Here is a 25,922-nt window from a genome sequence, read left to right on the forward strand (position 1 = left end):
CACACCCACTGTAAATCATTTCCCAGGCGATCCTTGTGGAGTAGAGTGGAAGAAAGCCATTGAGAGGCTCTTAAAAAATCAGAATTAAATGGTACTTAAATCATCAAAAGATCAACTCACCAGCTAATCCTGGAGGTGCTGACATTTTCACCTGCAATTTCCCCCAGACACCTCAAGTTCTGTCACACACAGGGCACCTCAGCCTTGCTTCTGCTGAGCGCTGCCACCATGTAAACTCCACCAGTGTCCACAACAAAGGTTATTTCTCACTTTTGTTCTCTTGACCATTCCCAACACCTCTTGCTGAATCTACCATGGGAAGCCTGCTGCTGCTGCTGCTTTCTTTTTACTCTCGTGCTCACTTGCCAAGGGTGAAGCTGTGGGAACTCTTACCCGCATCTTTCACTTTTGAGGCGGGTCTTCCTCATCTGATGAATTTCAGACAGACATAGTAAACAAAAGTTGCGAGCCCTGAAATTTAACAAACACACACACAGACATTCCCTCAAATAGCCTGCAGCCTTGTGCATCCTTCTGTGATGTGGAAACTGTGGTGAGAGTTGAAAATGGGAAGCACCAGACCCCATTTGTAAAAGGAAGTTCTTTTGGTTTTGCCTACTGTAAATATTTGTACACAGCAAACACTTAAATCCTTGGAAGCGAGGAAGCAGTACCACACATACGGAAACTATGGCTTAATATATGCAGTGGTAGGCATCCATACACCACCCCCTCTCTATCTTCATTTAGTTCACAAAATTTTGAACATGTAAGTTTAGAAGTCTAATCTGTCTGTTTGTTTATAGTGCTGTATCAAGGACATTATCCAAGGCTCTTTACTAAATAACACTGTTGATAACAAAGCTGATGATAAAGAAATCATTAGTACTGACCTAGGTAGCCCCTTTAAAGAAATATCTATTATCTTTTCACTGGAAAAGAATGTTTTTATGACAAGACAATTTTGAAGGTGCCAGCAGGAATAGAGCAGTCATAATGTAAATTGTAGAGCTGTACAGTGTTGCTGTATTATGGGGTAAGAAATTCAGGTCTTACATTGCAATTGGTGTCGACTGACTTAGGAAATGGCCCTCGGGCATTGTTTTAATTCCTACGGATTCCTCTCCCTTTGCAGATTTAAATAGCATGGTCATAGGGTAAAAGTTTGTCCTAATAACATTGTCCTAATAACTTTTTGTCGACCCATCTCTGCATCTTCCAGCTGACATCAAAAATTTCAAAGACAGCCTCTGGTTCTGCCGAGGTAGCACTGAGTGACCCTGACATTTCTGCCGTGCCAAACCATCTTTAAAATCCATCTGATGCCTGAGAATTTCCAACACACCAAACAGAGACATTTGGTCCCCTCTTGTGTTAAGAATGAAATGATTTGCACAAAAAAAAAAAAAAAAAAAAAAAAAAAAAGCAAAAGCGAGGCAGGCAATGAGCTGGGAGCTTTTCTTCTGCTGCATTTATCAATTGTCTTGACTCCGGGTAATCTAGAGAAAGCAGATGCCGGGGACGCTGGGGAGCATTAGGCAGAACTACAATGGAACCATTAATAGGGAGGAGCGTCTGAGCGCTGGGGCTTATCCAAAGTGGCCACTGTCACATGGGCACTTTAACTTTCCAGAACAGGTTTATTTTTAGCAATGAGAATTGTAGGAAGATAAAATGGATGTAAAGGCGAAGTGCATTACGATTACATCAGCTTTCGGGATGAAGTTGTGACTCAGTATGTGAATCGGAAAGGTCAGCTTCTACTCTCATTTGTATCTGTGCAGCTCTTCTGAAGCGGACGAACTATGGAGGTGTTACATTAGAAAATCACCCCAGAGTTTAATAATCATATGTGACTACATGAATCCGACAATGGTATTTACTCTGACAGTTTGTAAGCCTTGCATGATACGCTTGTTTTTCATGCTTATCCTTTAAAAATACCTTCCCACGCTGTTTCACATTAACGATTAACTCTGACTTTATTTATTTCCCCAAGAAAATATCCTAGTCACAGCTCAGAGAAGTGACAGATTAGAATTAGGTAATATGCCTGAGGTGTATATATATAAAATTAAGTATTCTGGTAAAGAACAATGGTATCTGTACCGAATATTACCTTCACCTAAGCAGGATGTGCAGCCTTTATCTATTAAGATGCAACTTGTGCCATTCAGAGAGTTGTGACAAGGACATTTGACATCAGACAAAGATCAGTGAATAATTTCCAAAGGGCTGCACCTTCTGCTAAGCAGAGATGTGACCCTTGGAAAGGTCGCTTTGTGGTTGGTTTGGGGTTTGTGGGTTTTTGGTTTCGTTTGGTTTGGTTTTTTAAGTATCAGGATGCAAATGAAGATACAATATTAAGAAGAAAATAGAATTGTAGGAGTTCACCTCAGTGCATGACCTTGTGAATCTGCCTTACTGTATGATGGAGCTCACACACAATTTTATTAGTTAAGCATTAACCACCTCTGTTGACTCTAAGTGATTGGCTTAAGACTTCTGGAGACAGCATAAGTTAAAAAAAGCCCCAATTAAGACTACAGTGGAAAGGAAAAAAAAACCCAAACTGATACATCGCATTTTGTGGAGAAGATGATAAAGAGCTTTTAAAGTATTTTTCTTATATAAATAGTTCTGCTGTTTTTAAAAGGATTTAATGTTTTTAACAAGGATTAAGTAACAGCTAGAAGGACAGGGACTCTTTCAGTCCTAGAACTTTTAACATAGATTTTCATGCAAATATCTGAAGAAATGCACTTCAGGATGTCCCCAAATCCCATCTCCTGGTACAAGTGCTTGTGACTCAGTCTTCATGCCGTGTTACAAAATAACCACAAGACTTTCTAGCAACTGCAAATGGTCTCAGTAGGGCAAGTTCGTGATTTTAGAAACAAAAATATGCTCGTTATATGCTTGATTTTTGTTTTTGTATTTTTTCATATTTAAAGATCTATTGGTCAGGCAGTGATTCATTGGAACAGGTTATTCAGATTTCTTATATTGTAAGATCAGTTTGTGTCCTCATTTTTTAATGTGTTCTTTTCTTCACCTTTCTCAAAGTTTTTCTTTCTTTTTTCTCCTATTTGGTCGTTTCACCTCTATTTTTCTCATATGCACTACTCTCTTCCTATTCATGTTTTTAAACCACTGTATAGGCTCTCTCTTTCCTTGTGCCCCCTCCAGCACTCATTTTTTTGCTTTCCAAGCTGCCCGGTTCTGTCATTTCTCCCATTTGCCATTCTCGGCTGACTGTTCCCAGATGCCAGCCCACCATTAGGCTTCAGAGTCCTTCCCCACCAGCCAGCTTCCAGCCACCTCAGGCCAGCTGCCAGCTTCCGCATACAAAGGCTCTGCCATATCCATGAGAATCCCAGGACCCACGGGATAATTTGAGGTTGGGAGGGACCTCAGGAGCTCCCCTGCAGGGTTCCACTGCCTGGGCAGCTCTCCCGAGGCCAATACAGTGTTTCCCCCTCACGAAGAGGCCCCACCATTTCCCCACAGGAACATGTTTCCCTTTTATCAGGTGCAAGGGCGAGGTAAACCCGATCCACTTGCCTGCTTACAGCTGCAAAAACAAGCCAAGAAATGGAAGGCAAGTGAAACTTCCAAGAATTACCGGTTTTTGCTTAGGCATGTTGCCATCTCTTGACAACAGTGTAGGTCAAGAAGCCAAGACAGAAGAAATCGATCAAAATCAGAAGGCGAGTTAAGCACAGATGATGCCACAGCTTCAGAAAAGGAAGAGATTTCAACCCATTCTAGTAAGTCTTACTGTTGTCCTACAATGTGTGGCACTAATATGGAAATACATACCAACCTACACCATTTAAACATTCCAAGGTGAAACAAAGAACCCGCCGATAAAAAAGAACACTGTATGTGGAACCTGGAAGATGTGAAAAATCCAGTAGCTGTAAGGCATAAAGAGATTAACGGGCTTGATCCAAATGGCTCTGAATCTTTTACTTTAAGTCTTCACAAGTACTTCCACCTGTGAAAGATGCCACTCCCAAGGATACTCCAGACCCTTCTTGGAAGAATACAAAAGCTATTATCTCTCAGAAGATGCTCAGTGGTGCTTCAGCCGAGATTGCTTCCTGTAGGGTAGGTGAGATATTAAAGCAACAGAGCAGAGGGTGAAAAAGGAGCTGACGTCGCGAATGATAAAGCAAAGGGACAAAACCCAGAAATTAATGAATCGTCATTTATCTCAAGCCATGCAAAGGTCTCGCTCCTGCAAGAAGGTCCTGAGCAGTTACGCTGGCACGGTGCTCTTACACCAACAAAAGTATTGCAACTGCTTCTAATCCTATTGCTTTTAAAAAGAACAGTCGCCATGCCTCTACACAGATTCCACATGCGAACCAAAAACAACATACAAAACATGATGACATCCAGGGCTCTTCAACCAGTAATGCCAGGAAGAGGTATGTTGGGGTCAAGGAAGGAAACGAATCAAAAAACGCAGGAGGTTCTGCTGCTTTCTGCACAACCTCCCTTAGCAGTCAGCCACGTGCCAGGAGCTGCGCTGCTGTCCAGACTGACCTAACATTTCTATTTTGTAATTTCATGCTCCTTTTAAAGCTTGTTATACTGCAAGAAAAAAAATAAAATTTCCTTGTGAGCAATGTGGATATCTGTAGTTTTTGTAGATGCTATTAATAGCATTATAAGCTGATGACCGCCAATTACTTTCAGGTAGTTTTAGATTCTTCCTGCCCGTAAGATAGATTCATTAGAGCCTTAAATAGCTTATTCTGGGGATGAAGTGCAACCTCTTCATTTAGATTCACTCTGATGACTGTGGGAGCCTCACACGGTAATTAGGTATTTGATGATGCTGAGCGCTGAAGCAATGCCTAACTTTAGGAACATTCTAAAATCCACGCCTACTCCACCAGGCATTTAATGATACTCTTAACTTAGACAGTGTTCAATCCTATTGAACTTCACAGACAAACATTCACATACAATTCCTTGCTAATTTGGCACCTAAAAGAAATGGAAGTGACCTGGAAAGCAGACAGTGGTGGGACTGACAGTTATTTACAATTATTTTTTCTTACTGGTTGTAAGTAGATTCAGTTTTTAATCCTGTTAATGTGTTCTTTGCTTCTTTCTGTTTCATATGTATTCTGTGTTCTGGTAGTCACTTATTCGTGTTTCGTCTCATACTGAATGAGGGACTTTTGGATCAAGTGTTCTTTTTGTTTAGCACAAAACCAAGTGAAATAGCGGCCTTTCCGTAGACACATGGGTAACTGCAATTCCGTTCAGCATTCAGGACAGAGATTCATTGCAGCTTACCCTTCCCCTCTTTTGATGCTTTAATAAAAATCTGTAATAGGGAAAACTAATACCAGTGCAAGGCTCCCAATAGCGTGTGTTTTCCACTTTAAAACAGATGGAGACATTCAATGTATTTTTGATTTATTTCTTTACTAATAAACATGTGCATAAATGTAGTTAGCATATCTTTAAGTAGAGCGGCACATCAGCTTGAGGCGCAGAGTGTGAGAGCTGTCGCACTGGAGCTCAGAACTGGGCCACCGTTTTTTCTGGCAGCAAATTTGATTTTTCAGGCAAGGGTAGGTGTGTACTGGGGCGAGGAGTGCCACCTACTGAACGGCCAACAAAGCACCCGCGCCAGAAACGGCACAAGGCAGGATTCCTGTCTTCTGCATTCCCTCAACTCTTCCTGATGAACGAAAGCGAAACGTTTCAATCTGAAACAGCAGTAACTTTTTGTACCTGTTTGGCGTTTTGTTGCAAGTCAAGAGGGAAAGTTACAAAGAACCCATTAAAAAGTTATAAAGGTCTACTAAAAAGAGGTCATTACAGTTGATCCTATGTTCTATATATGCATCTTTTCCCTTTCACTACTCTGGATATCTGAAAATCTCAGCCAGTGACTCTGTGGAGTCAAGGTCTATCTTGGTGGTTAATTTCTGGAAACATAGGGATTTTTTGTTGTAGGAACTTGTCCTAACTGCTATTCAGTTCTGGTGCTACGCTTACACAAGAGCAGTATCATTCTGACAGAACAGAGACACCCTCTAACACACCGTTTTCTTCCCTTCTTTGTACCTTTCCCCCTATGGTAACATATTTTCTAATTCTGTTTTTCATATTTAGATATAAAATGCAAGCTCTACAAAAGAGGCATCCCTCACAAATAGCCCCAGGATAAATAAATCCATATATACTTGTTTCAGTTCCATTTTCCACGAAATAGAAAATTCAAACATATACACATCTGTGAAACTAATAATCTTTTCCATAGTCTAGAAGGAGAGAAGATCGTCTCTGCCATTCAGACAACTGAAAATACTGCTGCTTCAGTGAACCGAAAAATGAACTGCATTACCAAGTAACAGTTAAGTAAAGCCAGACTTGTTCGTTATAGTAATTCTAAGTTGCAACCATTGCAGACAGGTAGTAAATTCCTCAGGACTACAGAAAAAATGTTTAAAGTTGCAGGGAAAACTATAACCTTTATTTACAAGTTTTCCAGTGTTTCATGCCAGGGAAGAATTTTGCTGAGGTTTTTGAAACTGTCAAGTCAGACAGATTAGACAGAGGTTTTATTGCAACCTGATACAAGATAATATTTCTAAGAACCACGCTCGCAGATTATTGCTACAAGACCTGTAGCAGAAGACCAGAAAAGCTGCTAACTAAAGGCCTAGAACGTAAAGAAACGAATACACAACACTTAAACCATCATGAGGTTAATCGAGTTTTGTGCCCTTGAATACACTGGGTTCTTCTGCCACAGGAAACAGCAGCTTCTTGTTTACGTGTAAATTCTCTCAAGAAAAAAGCCATTCCCGTTCAAGGAAAGGAAATAAACTTAAGGGCTAGATCAGCTAGAAGTGCTTCCTGTATTCGAGGTGCCAAAACAAAACAAGCGAAAAGGGAATTGTTGACAACAATGTGAAAATACAATGATGGAACACCTGAAAGTTTAATCAACGTTTTTCCCCTTTTGTTTTAAGTTCAAACTTCCAAAGGACTGATTCCAGAGGACTCGCTGTCAAATCCTGGAGCCAGAAAATCTTTAATTCCATTGTTTTGACAGAAAACAATCAGCTTGCCAGCATGCAATTTCTTTAAGTGAAGGAAATTAAGGAACTAAACACACACTGGTCAGGGATGCTTTCACTGCCAGCAGAAGAACTAAGTGCCTTCTCAGCAACAGCAAACAAGAAGGTAGTTAAAAAATACATGAGGCTTCCCTTCTAAACAGCCATTATCTTCTTCTCAACCTGTTCTCAATCAAGAGTTAAAGTTTGTCCTGCCTTTTAGACTCTCTACCGTTTGTGAAAGTTTCGCGAGGATCAGTCTATCAAAGTATCCAACTGTTGTCCACGGGCCAAATCTGTTCTGAATAATGAAAAGCCTGAAATAACCCAGCCTCAACTAAGCAGAATCGTCCCTGCGATAGGAATAGGGCTATTACTGCTGAAAGGATCGTCAGCATCTTATACATTTGACTCTCTCATAATTTTAAATGCTCTGAACAGGAATTTAGTTTCTAGATACTCAGGAGATACTCCCCTCTGGAAATACCTTGTGTATTTTCGTACGACCCGGGCTGAACGCTGCCTCGTGCAACCACTTACCTCAGAGTCCCTCGGGCCTGAAAACAGCAGCCTGCCACATGCCAGAGAATGTTTCGTTTGCGTGTAATAGCACAGAAGAACTTCCAGCCAAGGAGCCTCTGCGCATTCACTTACTCTGAATCACACATACAGGATACACAGGTAACAGTAGAAATGGCCATTTGATATCCTCCAACTAAAGTAAAATGGTGGGATCGTTACTAAGCCTGGGAACTGTACAGGAAGAAAAGAGACAAAGTGTGATCCATGCTCCAAATCGACCTACTCTAGCTTTGTTTTTTTTAAGAAATATTCATAGTGGCAAAAATTATTTTCTCAGCTATATATCGCAAAATGATGCAAGCTGTTAGAGAGAACTTCGTTTTCTAGTTGGATACTTTGAAAACTAATCATCATAATGCAGATGAATTTCTACTTGATGTTACTTATGACTCCAGACACCTTGACAATTACAGGAGGGGTGGACGGCGAGGTAGGGGACAACCGCAAAGTAATCCTTCTGTCAGGAGAGCCTGCTGGAGAAGAAGGGCATTCCGTGAGCTGAAACCGTAGAGATATTCCATTGTGCAAACAAGGTAATTAAAGATCAAATGTTGCACGTGGTGCTGAGAGGTTTGAGATGGAGCACCACTAGTGCAGCCAGCCTGGGGCTGCTGGTCAGAAGAATCCAGCCCCGCCGGCACGTACCCGATGCCGCACGAAACTCCACGCACAGGTTCACTTACAGCAGAGAACCTCTCAAAGGGATTTTTTTCAGGTTTATGAAGTGTAGAATTTTGACGTTCTGATCAGATTTCTATTGTGAGTTTAAACTTCCTAGGTTTCACTGAGAAGCAGGACCACACAGGAAAACTTTTGCAGCCTCTGGAGGTCAAGGACTGACATTGTAAGACAGTTTTAATTCACAAAATGTTTACCAATTCAAAAGATACCTAGCTTTCAAAAGGTAAGACGTTAAGGAGCAATGGGTGGTACTTGCCAATAGGCACTGAATACCCCTCCCCTGCCTCTGTAGGCTGGAGATCACAGCCATTAAAACAGAAGGCAAAAATTGATTGAAGTTAACTTTATTCCAAAATATGTACAATTTACAGGACGAAGTGCTTCATTTGTGAACAAAACGTTTCAATACTTGAGAATAACTTACTAGTAGCTTTGTGTAACACACCAGTTTCCAACAGAGGGAAATATGAAACAGTATTTTGGCACAAGGTTTTCTCTGCATGCATTAATATACTTAAAAGTTTCACAATTACTAGGACAACATTCCTTCTTTGGGATTGTCACTTGTAAAACAGGTCTAAGAAATGAACGCTTGCTTTTGTCTGCTCATTGCAAGCTTACTGGCTTAAATAGCAAGAATTAAACACGGACATCCTTTGAAAACCGAGTTTGTCCACTAAATCAAAATCCCACCAGTGAGGAGACAAAAAAGTATTTTAAGGACAATTCTCAGCCTTATTGAGATTAACTCACACATTCTTTGGGAAAGACTCGCCCATGAGATTTATTACTCATACATTCCAAATAATTACAAGTTCAAATTAGATCACAATCAGGTGTTGAATTCTGTAAGCCGAAAAAAATATGGCTATTTTCATAGCTAGCTTTATCATAGATGCACTTGCAAGTATCTGTAGACAGAAGTACTGTCAATCCAGCTCTGCATGCGGGTGCCTGAAGCATGCACGTAAAGCATTATTGTTGTGAATGGAGGTTGTACAGTTTACATCATCACAAGTCATCTATCATATTCCATTGCTAGTTACCTTGAAGATACTGCTGTAAATCCAGTATATGAAAAAGAATCAGAAGTAAAGGACTTCTGTTACTCAACTCAGCAGTTCCTTCCGGAGTTTTCACTGTTTCAGGCTGTCCAGTTGCGTTTTCAGTGAAGTGGAAGAGTCATGTGCACGAGTACAAAGACACCCTCAACCTGACTGCAAGGCAGCGCAGAGCTGAACGACGTAGTTCCTTGATTCTGTTCATTGCACAGCAATGGCGTTTTAAACAACAAAACTCACTCATGCTCCAAGCAGCAAATCCTTCCAGCACACATTTAAATTCACATCAACTGATACAAAAAAAACCCCCAAAGAAAGAGAAGATGCACGGTTGCATCACGCATGGAAGCTGGCTACCACTGACCAACCCTATCCTCCTAGTGTTCATATACAGTTATTAATGGAAGTCTGTTTGCAATAGGCCCGTGCCATTAGGAACACAAGCACAGCAGCACCTTAAACCAAACGTGAATGAAAAAGCTCGCAAGACCCAGAACGTTTTGGTGTGAATGGATTTGGAACAGTAAATTGTACATTAAAGTCATGTTTAAAAAAACAATACATCAAAAATAGATTAAAGCAAAGGAAGCTGTACCACCTTAACGATGAAGGCAAGTACATTTGGTTCACCTCTGGGCTGTCACTTCAGTAACACATTCTTTTGCAAGCTGAGCACCCTCTGTTGATTCAGTACTGTGTTAGCCCTGTCGACTTATATTTGAAGGACTACTACAAGACCCTACCAGCCTACGATCTCAATCCTGCCACCACTTCCATCTGTACCCAGCCTCGCAGGAAAACCTATTCACGTCTGACTAAGCACGTGAGCATGTGCTGGCAGGGCAAGGACTTAAAACAGTCATCTCTCTTTGTTCTGTTGCCTCTACACAATCGAGGTACGTATGACTAACAGGGAAATTCAGCCTTTTGTTTTCCACCGAAAAAAATGACTGTGTGTGTGCCTTAGAATGAAAATTTGTAACAAGTATTGGTTACATACATTGAGTTACAGTGACTGAATGGTTCAAAACTAGAGGAGCTCTCACAAGGCTTGTTTTACAGCTGTTTCATTTACAGCTGCGAGTATTTTTTTTCTTTAAGATTTCATATCCTTTGGGAAGTGAAATTTTTTTGGACACAAGCAGCTTTGCATAGCTAACAGTATGCGGCATGAGTGAACTCTGACTTTAAACTACCAATTTCTCTAGGCTGACATGAAGAGTTGGGGGAGGATTCCCTCCCCACCCAAAGCAGGAAGAAGCATTTACAAGCGTATTAGTGGAAACAGATGCAAATGAAGCCAAAAGCAGAAGAAACCTACATCTACTGTCATACAAACTGTTAACACTGTGACAAACAAACATGGAGGGCAACAAGACAGACCTCTCATTTTTCAGCTGTTTTGTGCTTATGTTCTCATGGAACGCGTGTCTCAAATTCGCTGTTTCATTTGTTTGATTTTTTATATACCAGAAAAAAAAGCTCCAGGAAAACTACAAAACTACTAATTCAATTTTAGAGTAGCATCACACAGGCACCCAGATCAAGCAATCGCGGTGTAACAGAATTAGGCAGGAAACGCAAAGAGTTAAGTACAAGTAACATTATTATCACTTCCAGATAAAAATTTGTACTAAAAAGCTATGGGGAATCTGATGTTACTTTTTGTAGAGCAGTTCAAAGGGCAGTAAAGGATACAAAAGAGAACAAGCAAAGCAGTAAGTCACCGCTGACCAATACTTACAATAGACACTGCCTTAAAAATCAGAGACAAACTGCAGAAAAAGGGAGATAAGTATCATTTTAGTACTACCAAGAAATAGTTCTGATTCAAGTTTATTTTTAACACAATGGCCAAAATAGAATACTAGCCATTTTAAAGAACTCGTTCAATTTGAAAAATTAGTAGTGTTCAGCAACAGTACTTCAGATCAGGTTTCATTACATTTACTGTTGGATTCGGCAAACTATGAAGACTAGTTGCAGTCTTCACATTTTCATAAAAATACTTAATAAATCCAAAGTGAGTGACATACGCCAGCAACACAGGATCCAAACTGGTTTCTGACTTCTATGAATAATTTATGGAGAACCAAATTTGTAAAGAAAGGAGTTAATTTTGGTCAGAATGAGCCACTTCCCTAAGACAATGCAGATGCATTTAATGATTTCTTAATACTGCACTTTCAATAAAAAATTTCATGTTGTAGTACTGTGTGCACCTAATTAAAGTTCAAACTATTTTAAATCCATAGAATGAGGGAAGGGAATGGTATTTGCATGTTCTGATAAAACACACAAACCTCATAAATACTTTTAATTACAAAGTACAAGGAACGAGTAACGATTACAGTGTAACATTGCATCCACACAAACCTTAGTTTTTTTCTGATAGTCACGGATGTTAAGAGCTTTGGCTTACACCGTAAGAACATGGCAATTCTCATTCTGATTTGTAAATTAGTTTCCAAGTTCTTGAATTGCTAGCTGGTTTCTCAGATGGCTACAATTCAAAGCCTTCTGTAATTCCACTCATCACCTAAGATTCCTTCTCTTGCAGAAAAAAGACCGACTTTCTAAATTCAGAGGTAATGAACAGTTTCTCACTTCTGCTTTCTACAGCTGTGAAAAATGCAGTTTTCCCAAACAGAGTCCTTTAAAGTAGTAGTCCAGTGACCAGATTTGTAGTGACTGCTTCTCTTTCATGTGTCAGTACCGACAACTCACACATGGAAAACACAGAAGCCTATGTATGAAGAAACGTTCTCTGGTATTCCAGCCAGGGGGAAGAAAGGAGAAGGAAAACCACTTTAAAACCTGAAGATGCAACACTACCAGAAAAATACTACAGTAAAATAAATTAACCCAATTTTGTAATTTATCTTATTTCTCAATTACAAAGTAGGTAGGTAAATACGATTCAGTCATATCTTCAGAAAAGAATTTAATTACAAGTAATGGCTTCCTTTGTTCAATATATCCCACCTTCAAGATCAGAACTCACGACACTGTGAAAACGTGGGGGGACTTTCCCCAGAGCAAAATTACTGTACTCCTGGGGGAATCTGCAAGATTCCTTTCTGCAGTTTCTTCAGCCAAAGACTGGAACGGTCTGAACTTGCACCTAGAAATGCTGAAAAATTAAACCGGCAACATAACTGTGGCTTCAGGAGTTTTTCAGGAGGAAAATATGAATCGCAGGGTAAATCTAAAGAGATTATTTCCAGTAAAAGTAGAGACGCTTACCATATTAGCGTGTTGACTACGGCAATTTAAAGAGTGGTAGGAAAAGACAAAAAAAATGAAAGGTTTTGCTCATTTTCAACAACACAAGCTAGCTGCAGTGGATGAGTAACTTAACTCCCACATCTTTGAGTTAAGAATAGGAAGCACAAAGTGAGTATTCAAAAACTAAGGCTTGGACATACATTTACTGTTGGGCTGCCTAGTAAATACGCAGCCAATACCTCTCCTCTCACGATGGAGGAGTAAAGTCTGTTACAGGCCCAGGAACTTGACACAAAGAGGTTTCTCTTTTCATTTAAGGTAACAGAAACTAAAACCTGGCCAGGACAAAACCAGAGGCCTACATTTCGCAGGTATAGTAAGAGATAAAAATTAGTTAAGGCCAAATTCCAACATACATTCACAACTGGCTTAATTTTTTTTTTCATGCAAATGAAAAATACTGCAAACAATGGTATGAGGTGCAAGATGAACAGGAAAAAAAATTCCAAGAGGTCATACGTTTCTTCTCTGAAAAATCAGTTTCTTTGAATTTGACTATACCCAGAAAAACTCTCTAAAAGCTGCAGGAACTGAGGGCTGCAGATCAATGTGCAAAAGAAAGATACAGCTGTTCTGAAAGGGCTTCCGTGAGCTGATCTCTCGACTCTGTTGTCGCTCTGTGTTCCAGTTGTTTTTGGAAGCAGGAAGTCCACAAACAGAAGTCTAAGTGAGCAAGTATTTTAGGGAATTTAATTCCCCACTTCCAAAAATTTCTGTTAAGGTAACAGAGGTATAAACCACTGTAACATTTCTCAACTTATACCTCAATAAAGCTAGGAGAATTTCAGCGAAAACAAATTATTCCAGTCTTCGAGGCACACACATTGTAACATTTGCATCTTACAGACAGAAATAATTTAAGCAAATCCCTCCTGAAGACTCTAAAAACATTAGTCCCACTTATTTCACTAGCTAAAAGGACGACATACTAATTTTTTCCTATAATTATGTATTCCAAGTTCTTTTCCTACCCTTCAAAGGGCATCAGTGCCACTCAGGGAAAAAAAAAAAAACCTACATATTTTTAATAATAAATATATTCAACAATTCAGGAGCCTATGTGGGTCTAGTGTGTCGGACAGGTATTTGAAAAATACCAACTTATGCAGGAGAAAGAGCTGTGAAGGCATAAAGTAAAAGAAAATACAGCTTATTATGTTCATGCCGGATTTAAAATACAAGCTACTAAAAAAGTAAACAGAAGTAGCTTCCACTAATAGAATCCTCCCCCATAAGTTCAGGGAAGCATCTGAATTGGACAGGTCAGAGTTTTGGTCCAGCACACTGGAACTCTATATGTAAGAACAACTTTAAAAGTCCTTCTGTTTAAATGAAAGCAGTATCAGCTTTGTAAAGAAGTCTGAGGAAAAAACATAGGCACCGCATATTTTTTTTTAAGGTTCAAATGTACATTAACATGTTACAGCCCCCCTCTGCCCCTCCATTTATACATACATAGCTTATGTAAAGTTACATATTCCATAAAGTACCTTCAGCATGAAAAGTCTCTTAGGCCAACTGCTCACGATAGCTACATTCAATAATGCAAAGTGGATAACTTGGTCAAACCATCTCTCCCACCCCAATAACTTAATTTCAAATCACAGAAAACGGTTATATTACGTAGTACTCAATGGCTGGGCTTGTCAGAGCTCTGAAATAAGGAGCACAGCTCTTCACAGGTCTGTGTTTCTACCGAACTGAACTGGGACTCCATTGTATTCCAGGCTAAGTCAGCCAGAAGAAAGTCATCCATCGCTGTCTGTGTCTCATTGCTGGTAAGGAATAAACTCCCCAGATTCTCAAAGCAGCTATCCATAGTCTGTGTTTCAGCGCTACTCAGCTGGACTTTGCTTTCAATATTCTGAGTAGGTACATTTTTAGTAGCCGGATATACTTCTGTCTGGGTTTCTGTATCAGACGAGTCAGTACTCATGGAGAAACTAGACTGCTTCAGAATACTTCCTAAAGGCAGATGGGTATTACTGTCCAAAAAGAAATTCAAGTCTGTCTGCGTCTGTGTATCAAACATCTCCAAACCTAAGAAGTTAGAATTTCCTCGGCAGCTGTATGATTGAGTGGCACTATCTGAAAATAAGAAATCAGTCTGAGTTTCAATGTCCAGTGACTCCAGAACTGGCTCAGAGTTTAGGGTACCAAGCTCACTCTCTTCAGTCTGAGTTTGGATATTGGATGCTGAGAAGAACTCTTCAATGTCAAAGTCTATTCCTGTGCTCTGTGATGGACCAGATGGCAGATGCGTGTCAGCATTAGAACTTGTCTCAGACAAAAGGCCCCGATTATCCAGCGTCTGGCCAGACATGTTTCCTGAAAAGATGTTCTCCAGATCACTCAGTAGGTCCATTGTCTGGGTTTGATTATCCATCGTGTTCTGAGGTGGAAGTATATTAGTCTGTGAATTGAAGCTGATAAGGGATTCAGACTTCACCGTATCTTGATTCGGGCTCTTGCTATTACTCCTTTGCAGCAAGGTTTGATCTATATTTGCAGGCAGTAAGTTGTTTTCTGGAAGTTCAATGTGAGTAGAAACAGTATATGATGAATCAACGTTGTCAAAGATGTCACTGCACATTACAGCCTGGTCCATTTGCGCTCTTCCATCAATAGAGTCCTGTGCCCTACTGGTTTGAGTCTCTCTAGAAATGCCACACGTTGGAAAACAAACCTGACTAAAAGCATCAGTCTGAGCAGCTATGGATGAAGTCAGTTTGGAAGTAGGCAGCAGCGTCTGTGTCTGTACACTGATGGGTAACGAAACCTGTGAACTGAATGACAGATCTGTCTGAGAGCAAGAGGATACAGAAGAACTGGGAGTCCAGGCTGCAGCTGGTACAAAGTTCTGTGAAATATAAGATAAGTCAGTCTGTATATTTATTGAAGAAATTTTATTCTTGTGACAAACATTCCCCAGTTCTTGCCCGGTGTTATTTGACGTAACCTTATCCAAGTCAACTTGTACACCAGTACTTACTGGCTCACGATCACCAGAATTCATCACTTTTGAAACAGGCATACTATCTTTAAATACAAGTGTTTCTGCCTCCAGTGCTGGAATCAGAATTCCTATAGACTGAGGCAATAAATGAACGGTACTTACAACTGAACCTTGATTATCAACAGCCACTACAGCAGGTTTGACAGAAGAGTCTGTTGCAGATACATATATAGGCAAGTGAGCAAGCTGCATCACTGGAAGTTTAACCAAAGCCACCTTAGGCTTTGGTAAAAGCATCTTCGGTGTACATTTTGGCTGCATTTGGTTTGTGAAGTTAGAACTGCAGGAACCTTCAAGAGAGGCCACTAGTTTCACTTCAGAGGACTCCAATTCCTGAGTGCCAGGATTATTATTGTGTGTATTGATGAATGCTTCATTTGCCTTCTCTGCCAACTGCTGATTATGCACAGAGGTTTCCATTTTCCTTTTCTTACTAGGAGGATCCCTGTGAACATGAGATCAATAATTTATACTCCTTTCAAGCACAAAACATCTGCCTTCCATTCATTTGAGTCATTGCATTAAAAATATAAATGGAAGTCACAGATGAGGTTGGACATTAGAAGACAACTAATCCTGATTAAAACATAAAGACTCCATGAGCTTCAGTTTTGTAAAATTTCATTCCTCACTCTCACATTTAAAAAAGAAAAAAGGCTACATCTTTTATGGAGACCTATTTCTAAATGGAGGTGGAAGTTTAGACGGTTTCTTCCCCCTTGTACATTAAGCACTCTGATTTGATGACACATTTAATTTGTTACTTTGACACTAACTCAGACTGACTATTGAAGGCACAGCGCTCTTAAAACCAGCGTACAGGTAAATGTAGCTCTCATAGAAGCTGAAGATACAGTTAGTGCTCCTTCACGCAAAACTTAAATTTGCAGCAGCTGAATCTCCAAGACAGACAGGCTACGCCTCAGGAAACAGGTTACCCTTCACGAAATACATGTACACGTTAAGACAACTATAAATCTAAACATGCATAATTTAAATTTTAAATTTTAAAAAATCCATTAATACTGGCAAAGGCAACTGACTAGACTATAGAAGAAAATAAAATGAACTGCATTCCACCCCACAGTTACCAGCTATAAACATTTCCAAATCATCTCTACTCTCACAGAGCTGTAAAAGCAGATGCAACAAGAACTGCTAGCATTTATGCCATGCAGTGCAGTGTCATCAGTACTTTTTGTTTTAGATGTGGGGAAACTCGATCTTACTGATTAGGCAATTATCTCTGCCTTCAACAAAACAGAAACTACTAAAAGCAACAGAACAAAGAAACTGCAAACTGCTTTACAGCTACAACAACCTGAGCCTATTTCCAATATAATCAACAGAAAGGAAACAAAAAGCCAGCACATGGGAGACAGAGGACTTGGTGATGAATTTAATTACTTAACTACTTCACTTTTACCTGTGTTCTGCAGGAATTTCGTGGCCAGTTCTGTAAATATGAGACAGTAATGCTGTTCTGCTGGCATAAGGGCACCCACAAGTACACTGGAACGTCTTGCCACAGACCTCTACATGCCGTTTCAAATACCATTCTGTACCATAGGAGTTACTACATTTATCACATTTGTGCTTCTTTTCAGCATGCATTTTCATAAAGTGCTAGAATACACAATGAAAAGTAAATATTAGCCTTCAGCTAACGTAAAAAAAAAGAAAATCATGTTTAGGGGAGACATTACTAGTTCCATTTTTTTTAGTTGTTAAATAGTATTGAAGAGAAATTTTTTTTAAAGTCTCATTAGGGAAAAAGTTACAAGCTTAAAGAAATCAACAGAAAGAATTTAAACTTTGCAAATCTGCTTGTGCTATGTGCATCTTAAAACACAGATAAACATTTGTGTCCTAATGCTATTGTAGGTTTCCTGTGGACATTAATAAATCTATAGGTGAAACTTGCCAGTAGTAACTGTATGTTGCAACATGTGCACGCTCCTGGAGATCTACAACTGTGCAAATAGTCTCAAGTCAAACAGGTCAACTTCAGAGCAAACACCAGAATTTTTCCTTTTCATTTATGGCACCAAGTGCCAGACACTCCTCTCCCATGTTCTCCTCACCTTATCATAGGTAACCAACAGAAGAATGCTTTTTTTACTCACTCATGCAGAAGCAAGTCTTACATGTTTTCTTAAACAAGTAACTAGTAAACAAATGCATTTTGATATGAAAGCAGAGAAAAAATTCTTAATTCTTGATCACTTGAAAAAGCAGTTTAAGATCATCAGCCACAATTTAAACCCTTATTGGTTGCTACTGTGATCCGTCCCCCCTTTGATCTTTCTCCATCTTTTTAATTTGTGGAGTGGGGCTGTCTTCTAGTTTAGCAGAACATACTGACATCTGTTTGATCAAAAGGTTCAAGTTCTCCAATATCAACATGTAAACATGCAAATTCATTAACCATATGCCCACGCGGAGTTTATGCATGCAATTCTCCAACTTCTGGACGTATGCTAGAGAGGCTTCGCTCATATCTGAATGCAAAAGCGTACGCTCGCTAGAATAGAGACAGTCAGGACCAAATCAGTATGCAAATAATATTTTAGGAAATAGGAATACCTGTTTTACAAGAGAAAATTGGGAAAATGGTCTGTTTGGTCCTCTAGGGCAGCCTTCAATAGGACAGCAGTAGAATTTCTGTGAGGTTTTCAAACCCTTCCTTATTGGAGCATTAAGTTTTCCACCCTGAAAAAGAACCAGTTGAGAAATTGACAATTCTACAGGTTTGCAGTTAAAGACAACATTCAGAATACACATCCACCTTGGCTTACTGAGTTTACACACTTCAATGAGTTGAAGGCACTTTCTTAAGTGATTTGACAGTTCAAACGGAATTTTTCACCTATGCAGACGCTACTTTCCAAACATACCATCAAAATTTACCAAGTGAAATCACAACAAGCTCTATGGAGCAGTGGTACTGTGCTATTTACTTTCACCAAGATACTCACTGCCCCAAGCCAATTATAACCGCCTTATGTATTACTTGAGCCAAAAAGCTTTCCCACCAGACATGACAGTACACTGCCAGTTCAACGTGGCCTTACTTGTTAGTAGCACCATCTACTCAAAGCTCCATTAAAATTAGTCATACACTGTGTAACACAACATTTCCCTGATCTTGGAATTCTGTTGGCACTATTTAGAGTTTACTTGTAATCAAATGAAAAATGCACTTTCCATTTGTACACTCTGCCACTTAATTCAGATCATAAACCAAATCTCACTTAAGTCTACGAAATTCATAACTGCTTGCTAATTCTGAACCTCCAAACATTAAGCAACTGGTATACCTGCGCTTTCCATGCCGTCTGCCTCACTGACCGTCACATGCACACAACAGAAGACAGTAACATAATGTGCTCAAAGACGACCTCAAAAACACATATAAAAAAGACACACTAGTGGGATTGTCCGGATTGTTCAACCACACAGAACCTATTCCTACTGAGGACAGAGCCAGGGAAACCAGACAAGATGTATCCCTCTAGACAGATCCTATCTCAAGGAGTCTCAGTGGAAACATCAGGCATCTGTGTGTAAGCAAAAAAATTAAAAGTGAACTATTAAAAATCTGATGCTCAGAGTAGCTGTGTCTCCTTACATCCTGAGACCGAGTAGGAGGCCAACCAAGTCCCCAGAGCCAGTTACAGTAGTCCACAATGGCATCCCCAAGATGATTATTCAGGGAAGAATTACTGGAGCACGCCCTGTTTGAGCTTTGCACCTGATTTTCCTGAGCATGACAACAGTGACAGTGAGCACAGCAAATGGTAAAATGCTGATTTTACGTCAGTCACTCCCTAACTACCTTCTTTGGGCAGATCTCCACCTGCTTCATGTTTACACAGGTCAGACCAAACACGAAGAATCCATAAAGCGCAATAGTTGTCCCATGTGAAGCAAACCGAAAGTATGTACCGCAGATGCCAGAACACAAAGGGGTTCACTGCTCACACCCCACTTCTTACCCAGCTACAGTTAGTCACAACCCAACAACTCTGCGCTGAGCTACTCGGGCCTTGCTTCTGAAGCATTCATTTCATTTGCATTTCAGGAATACCATGAAGCAGACCAGTGGGACACTCCAATGGTTTGTTTTTTCCTCAAATCATCTCTCAATCTAAAACACAGTGTGTAAGATGTCACCCCTTCAAGCAATGTTTCAGTTATATTTCCACACTCAACACTGCTACCTGCTGACACTGATGCCAGTTCATTTTTCTTAATGATGTACCATACTCAAAGAAGCAAAGTTTAGAGCCTCTTGACCAAAATGATCGGCTGCCATTTCATCAAGGAAACATGGAGTAATTCTCTAAAAAGGGAGTTTTCATGTAATGTTTTAACCTTCTAAGCACCTTTACATACAGCAGTTTTCCCCATGGACAAACCATTCATAAACAGGCCTGTTCTATCTCTGCTGAATAATTACTGTGATTATCTTCGCACCTCCTAGAGCCACTGCCCAAAGCAGGAACATGACTCAAAGAAATCTAGTTGTTCCAGCCCCACTATCCCCAGTTAAAATTTTTTACTCTGAGTTTACCCAGAAAAACTTTGACCAGATGCCAGTCTCAAAGTCTTCAGGAGATAAAGAGATTTGCCTTTAAATCAAAACCATGTTTGGTCTCTCCTCCTGCAGACAAAATCAATATGCTTAGTAAGTGGCAATTGGAGTTACTTATTCCTAAGTAAGAAGTTATTCAAAGTGTGTTATATTTAATGTCACAACCCAACAAATGATAGAGCAATATGGGAAACATGTTCAGGCACTTAACAGGTAAATTGCAGTCAGGTTATTTAAAACTAGTTAAATACTAAGGAACAGAGTAACACCAAGTGTTTAAAAACTACAGAAACATGCAAAAGATGCTTTTTAAACAGCTGGAACATAGACATTGGAGGAACAGATCACAACAAATTTGTTGAGACAAGTCGAGAGATACACATATAAGTAACCCTATGCAAACAGTAATCTTGTTTTGACCATTTTCAAAGTCCTCCTGGCTCTAAATGGTTAACCCTACATCTCAAAAACCTGTCTGGCCAGTCATATTTCAGACATTCTCACAAGTTCTTTCCTTGTATGTCTGATCTTACTTCCTATGTTTCTACAATAGCCACCCACCCCAACTACTGGTAGAGATTTGTTCAATTAACTTCTTACAATGCAGACACTTGTACTGTAAGGAATACTGACATTCGGGCAGGGCTTGTGGCAGCAAGATGGAAAATGGAAAGTAACAATCCTTGCTACCAATTTAGTCCCGGTGAACTTAGTGATTTGCCTTCCTGCAACAGAAAGACTTAGTCCAAAGGATTAATTTAAAACAATAAGTTACAGTAGACTGCAGGCAACTATTTAAAACATTTTTTTTTGCAGCAGAAGATCATGCATTTCTTTACTAAATAGCACAGAGTGAAGTGCATTTATTCTTATTATAAAGAATTATTATGGTAGTGTAGTATTTGCCTTTGGGTAACCTACCCCAAGGGTAAGCTGCCCTTTCCAGTCCACCACTGACTACAGCCTTCCTGCTGTCACAGGAATCCACAGAATCCTCTCCTCTAGATGAACACCTCTAGCTTTGTTTTTAAACTAGACAGCAGCCTTCCCCTTCTCTCCATAAAAAATAAAGACAAAAGATCAAATAATTAGAAAAAGTTTCAAGCCTAATATACTAAATGCCAGTTTATATCCACTGTTCTCATTTTTTATTGGCTTAGCTAAGCTAAGGAGCCAGAAAACAAACATTTGTATATCAACACTTCACCATATCTTCTTTTGTTAGGCCAAACAAGCCAAACTCTTCTAATGCCCCTTTGTCAGACACACTTGCCATTCATCATCCTTAGCAGCCCTTTTCTACGCCTCTTACACCTCTTCTGGATTCATTTTAGCTTATTTGAAACAGATTCCTATGTTACAGCAGTGACAGAGAATATCGCTCTGACATATTTTAGAATTGCCCTTCTCGCAGCAGCGTTACCCTAAATGCTCGTATGACCAAACAGATTTTGCATGTGTTTCCCACCGCAGCTATTCCTGTTACAAACCAGATCTGATCAAATTTTTTGTTCTCAGTTCACAAGACTATAACCTTGTACTACTGCACTTGACTCTGTTTTTACAGGGTAGTCTTGTTTTGCTATGGAAATGCCCTTCCTCTGCAGCAACAAGGGGACTGAGCACCCTCAGTGAGCCTGCAGACGACACCAAGTTTGGCAGGAGTCTCGATCTGCTTGAGGGTAGGAAGGTTCTACAGATGGACCTGGACAGGCTGGATCGATGGGCCAAGGCCAATGGTATGAGGTTCAACAAGGCCAAGTGCTGGGTCCTGCACTTGGGTCACAACAAGCCTATGCAGCGCTACAGGCTTGGGGAAGAGTGGCTGGAGTGGCCTGGCAGAAAAGAACCTGGGGGTGTTGGTCAACTGCCAGCTTAACATGAGCCAGCAGTGTGCCCAGGTGGCCAAAAAGGCCAACAGCATCCTGGCCTGTATCAGGAATAGTGTGGCCAGCAGGACTAGGGAAGTGATCATCCCCCTGTACTTGGCACTGGTGAGGCCCCACCTCAAATACTATGTCCAGTTTTGGGCCCCTCACTACAAGAAAGACACTGAGGTGCTGGAGCAAGTCCAGAGAAGGGCAAGAAAGCTGGTGAAGGGTCTGGAGAACAAGCCTCATGAGGAGCAGCTGAGGGAACTGGGGCTGTTCAGCCTGGAGAAGAGGAGGCTGAGGGGAGACCTTATCGTCCTCTACAACTGCCTAAAAGGAGGCTGTAGTGAGGTGAAGTCGGTTTTTTCTCCCAAGTAACAGTGATAGAACAAGAGGAAACACTCAAGTTGCACCAGGGGAGATTTAGATTGGAGATTAGGAAAAATTTCTTCACTGAAAGGGCTGTCAAGCACTGGAACAGGCTGCCCAGGGAAGTGGTTGAGTTACCATCCCTGCAGGTATTTAAAAGACGTGTAGACGTGGCACTTAGGAACATGTTTTAGTGGAGGACTTGGCAGTGCTAGGTCAACAGTTGGACTCAATGATCTTAGTCTTTTCCAACCTAAATGATTCTATGATTCTATGACAATACCTCATAGTTTTTGATATCAAAAGATTCTACTGGTGCTACTTTTATTAATGAAAATTAACCAAGTTAACCTTCCTTCTCTTTAGTACTACCACCAACTCTTCTTCCCCGATAGCTTCTTACCATCTCTTTGCTAAGTTGCCACTTCATTAATTCTTCGTGTTTCACTAACAAATGGAATCTACTAAATTCTTTTTGTCTTGGGAATTCATTATTTCTTAAAAGGAAATAATAATACTAAACTATTACTCCAAGTCCATCTCTTTCCGGAGAAACAGTAACGAACACCTAGATCTGTATCTTTTTACTGTCCTATCTTTAGCCTTTCATTTAAGATGCATTCTCAAGCCATGCATAATACAGAAGATATTTTAACTAAGATACAATACAGAAAAATTAGCCTCCCTTAAGCCTCAATAACATTTTACTCTTAATTACAACGCCCTTGGAATAAGTCAGATGTTCCTGAAAATTTGCATTCATCTGTGTTTCAGTATTTACCCAATCTATCACAAGATTTAGTAATTAGGTGTATGAAATATGTTATAATTCCACAAGGCACCCACCGTTAACAGCTATCTAGGCAACTGGTGAGAAAGCAGCATTTCCTCACCCCGACCAGGAGTTTTATTTCCCAGTAGCTGCAGCGCTCGCTGCTGCAACATGCGCTCAGTGCACAAGCTCCCAACCGAAACGACTGTCTGCCGGACTTGAATGAACGTTTCCAACTTCTGTTGTACCTCCACTCATACGTACAAGCGAAATATAATACATAACACACAAAAAAGTGTATGTAGCACATATTAGGAAATGAAATAAAACAGAGATAGGAGATCGCAAGTATGCTTGAGATTCTTTCTTTTTGTTCATCTCAAATGATCGTGTATAACACACACTTGATTCTGTAATTAGCCATTTCACAAAACAAGTATGTTTATTGTTTGCCCACTGGGGCTGCATTTTCAGCATGCGGCTATGAATGCTGGGCTTCAAGTTTTCCAGGAACAGGATTTGTCCTCACACACTTGGCATTCTGATTTTGAGAAAAGTGATGGTATCTTTCCGAAAGGCCCACACTCAAAGACATGCTCGCTGAACCGCGGGCCTCCCCCACCCCCCACCCCCCGGCCCCAGTACACGCTGTGTTTTTCTCAGGAGTACTATGGTAATAAGGGCTTGCTTCCAAAATGGCATCCATCTAGGGTTTTTTTTGGCTCACAGACATTTTTAAAAAACAAACAAAAATCCCAGCATAACATCCCTCGGCGCTTGGATCTCGACGGCTTGCCAACTGCTAAGGGTAGGAAAAGCAGCGTGTTTGCATCGCACCTCGCAAGCGGGGCTGTAATGCCTCGCTGCAGAAAGACAAACAAGCAGCAAACGAAATAACAGAAACTGAGCCACAAAAAACTTTTAACTGCTTTTGTTATGTTTAACACTGCTGCAAAATTCGTTATTTTCTGTAAGTAATTTTGGTGGAGCTCTCAAAACGACTGGTCAGACTGGGCACAGACTGGTGTATTTATACACATACCTACGCGAGCTTTTTACCCGGGGGTGGGGATTTAAACAAGACAACCAGAAACGCTGCGTTATTCCCATTTGGAATACCCCTTCCCCACCCGCCTCAGGCTTCCTACACTCCACCGAGCAAACCCCAGCAAACCCAACCGGGCCGCCGCCGCCCCCCGAGGCCCCCGGCCTTCCCGCCTCACCGGGCGGGGGCCTGCGGGCAGCGGGGCCGGGGCGGGGCGGGCGGCCCATGCGGTCGGGCCCGGCGGGGCGAGGCCCCGGGGGCTTCGTCCCGGCGCGGAAGGAGCCGCGCCATTGCGGATCCCTCCGGAGCGAGCCGGGGGGAGGCGGGCGGTACCTGGAGCGGGTGGGCCTTGCTGAGGTGCATGTTGAGGGCCGGGCTGTTGGGCAGGACCTTGCCGCAGCCGGGCACGGTGCAGAGGATGTTGGTCCTCACTTGGGACAGCTCTGTCACCGAGGGACGCACCAGCTCGCCGGCGGGCGGCAGGTCCCCCACGGGGACGGCCGCCGGCGCCGGGGGCCGCCCCAAGCCCCCGCCACGCCGCCCAGCCGCCGCCGCCGCCGCCGCCGCCATGTTGCTGTCAGCTGCTCAAGAGCCGCCCCCCCACTTCCGGGGGCGGCCACCAATAGTCACCGCCGCTGATGAATATTCAAGAAGGGGCGTGGCCCGCCCCCCAGGGGCGGCCGCCGCTCGGGGCGCGGGTAGCGATTTCACGGCAAAAAGGGGAAAAACGGTGCAGGCGGTACGTGGAGGCAGAGCACGGGACGCGGTGCCAGAGCCGGCCTCCACCTCCCGCACCCTCTGGGGGAAGCGGGGGCTGCGGCCTCCCCCACACCGCCTGTGCCGCGTCGATTCACCGGTGTAGACTCGCCTCTTAAAGAACCAGAGACACAACACTAGAGTTTGGCCAGTTAAAGGAAAAAACGTGCGATACCATTAACTGGGGAAGAGTTGGGTGATGGGTGTGACTCCCTCGCGTTCATCGTACAGCTCCTGTCCTCCCACCCACGTGCCTTCTGCCGCTTGTGACTAATAAATACACACTTGTGATTAACAAACATACATGCCTGCTTGTCTGGAACTGCTGCGCAGTTCCTGTAAGAGCCTTGAAATGCGTATCTGAAAATCAGAGACCAGCTCTTCATTTGTTAAAAAGGGGATGGAGAGTTCCTTTCCCAGAAACAGGCCTAGTGGCAGGTACTCACGGGGGTTTATAGTGTCTCAAAACTTTACCTTTACAGTAAATCATTATCATCTCCAGCATTTAAGTTATTTGGGAGAGAGCATTAGGAAGAAAAAAATTTGCAGAGTGTAATGCATAGTGGAGAGGTAACGGTCTAGAAGGCTGTGTGAGGGCATGAGCGAGAGACAGTAGGAGCCAAGCCTTAATGGTTTTTGTCTATCACAAAACACAGAATTGTTTCACAGTCCTAACATTATGTTAAGTGCCTTGTCAAACAAATATTTAGATCACACCAGTGGAAGTCCTAAAAATGTATCACTAACAGTCCTAAACTAACTTCTTCTCATGTACGAGCTATACCGAGAT

At 41.4% G+C, this 25,922-nt stretch overlaps 1 protein-coding gene across 2 annotated transcripts; it reads right to left on the bottom strand.

Annotated features, from left to right (window-relative positions):
* Positions 1-8,691: 8,691 nt before the first annotated feature.
* ATMIN (ATM interactor) lies at positions 8,692-24,901 on the bottom strand. Of its 2 annotated transcripts, none has more exons than XM_074582849.1 (4): positions 24,710-24,901; positions 18,309-18,434; positions 17,149-17,348; positions 8,692-16,167 (listed from the first exon to the last, which is right to left on the bottom strand). In XM_074582849.1, the coding sequence occupies exons 1-4, from the start codon at positions 24,737-24,739 to the stop codon at positions 14,337-14,339; spliced, it is 2,187 nt and encodes a 728-aa protein (XP_074438950.1). In that variant the 5' UTR covers positions 24,740-24,901; the 3' UTR covers positions 8,692-14,336. The 2 variants fall into 2 exon arrangements, with proteins under 2 accessions (XP_074438950.1, XP_074438951.1); XM_074582850.1 differs by lacking the exon at positions 24,710-24,901 and adding an exon at positions 20,299-20,358.
* Positions 24,902-25,922: the final 1,021 nt, after the last annotated feature.

The sequence above is a fragment of the Larus michahellis genome, chromosome 4, assembly GCF_964199755.1.
Source record: "Larus michahellis chromosome 4, bLarMic1.1, whole genome shotgun sequence".
Classification (NCBI taxonomy): domain Eukaryota; kingdom Metazoa; phylum Chordata; class Aves; order Charadriiformes; family Laridae; genus Larus; species Larus michahellis.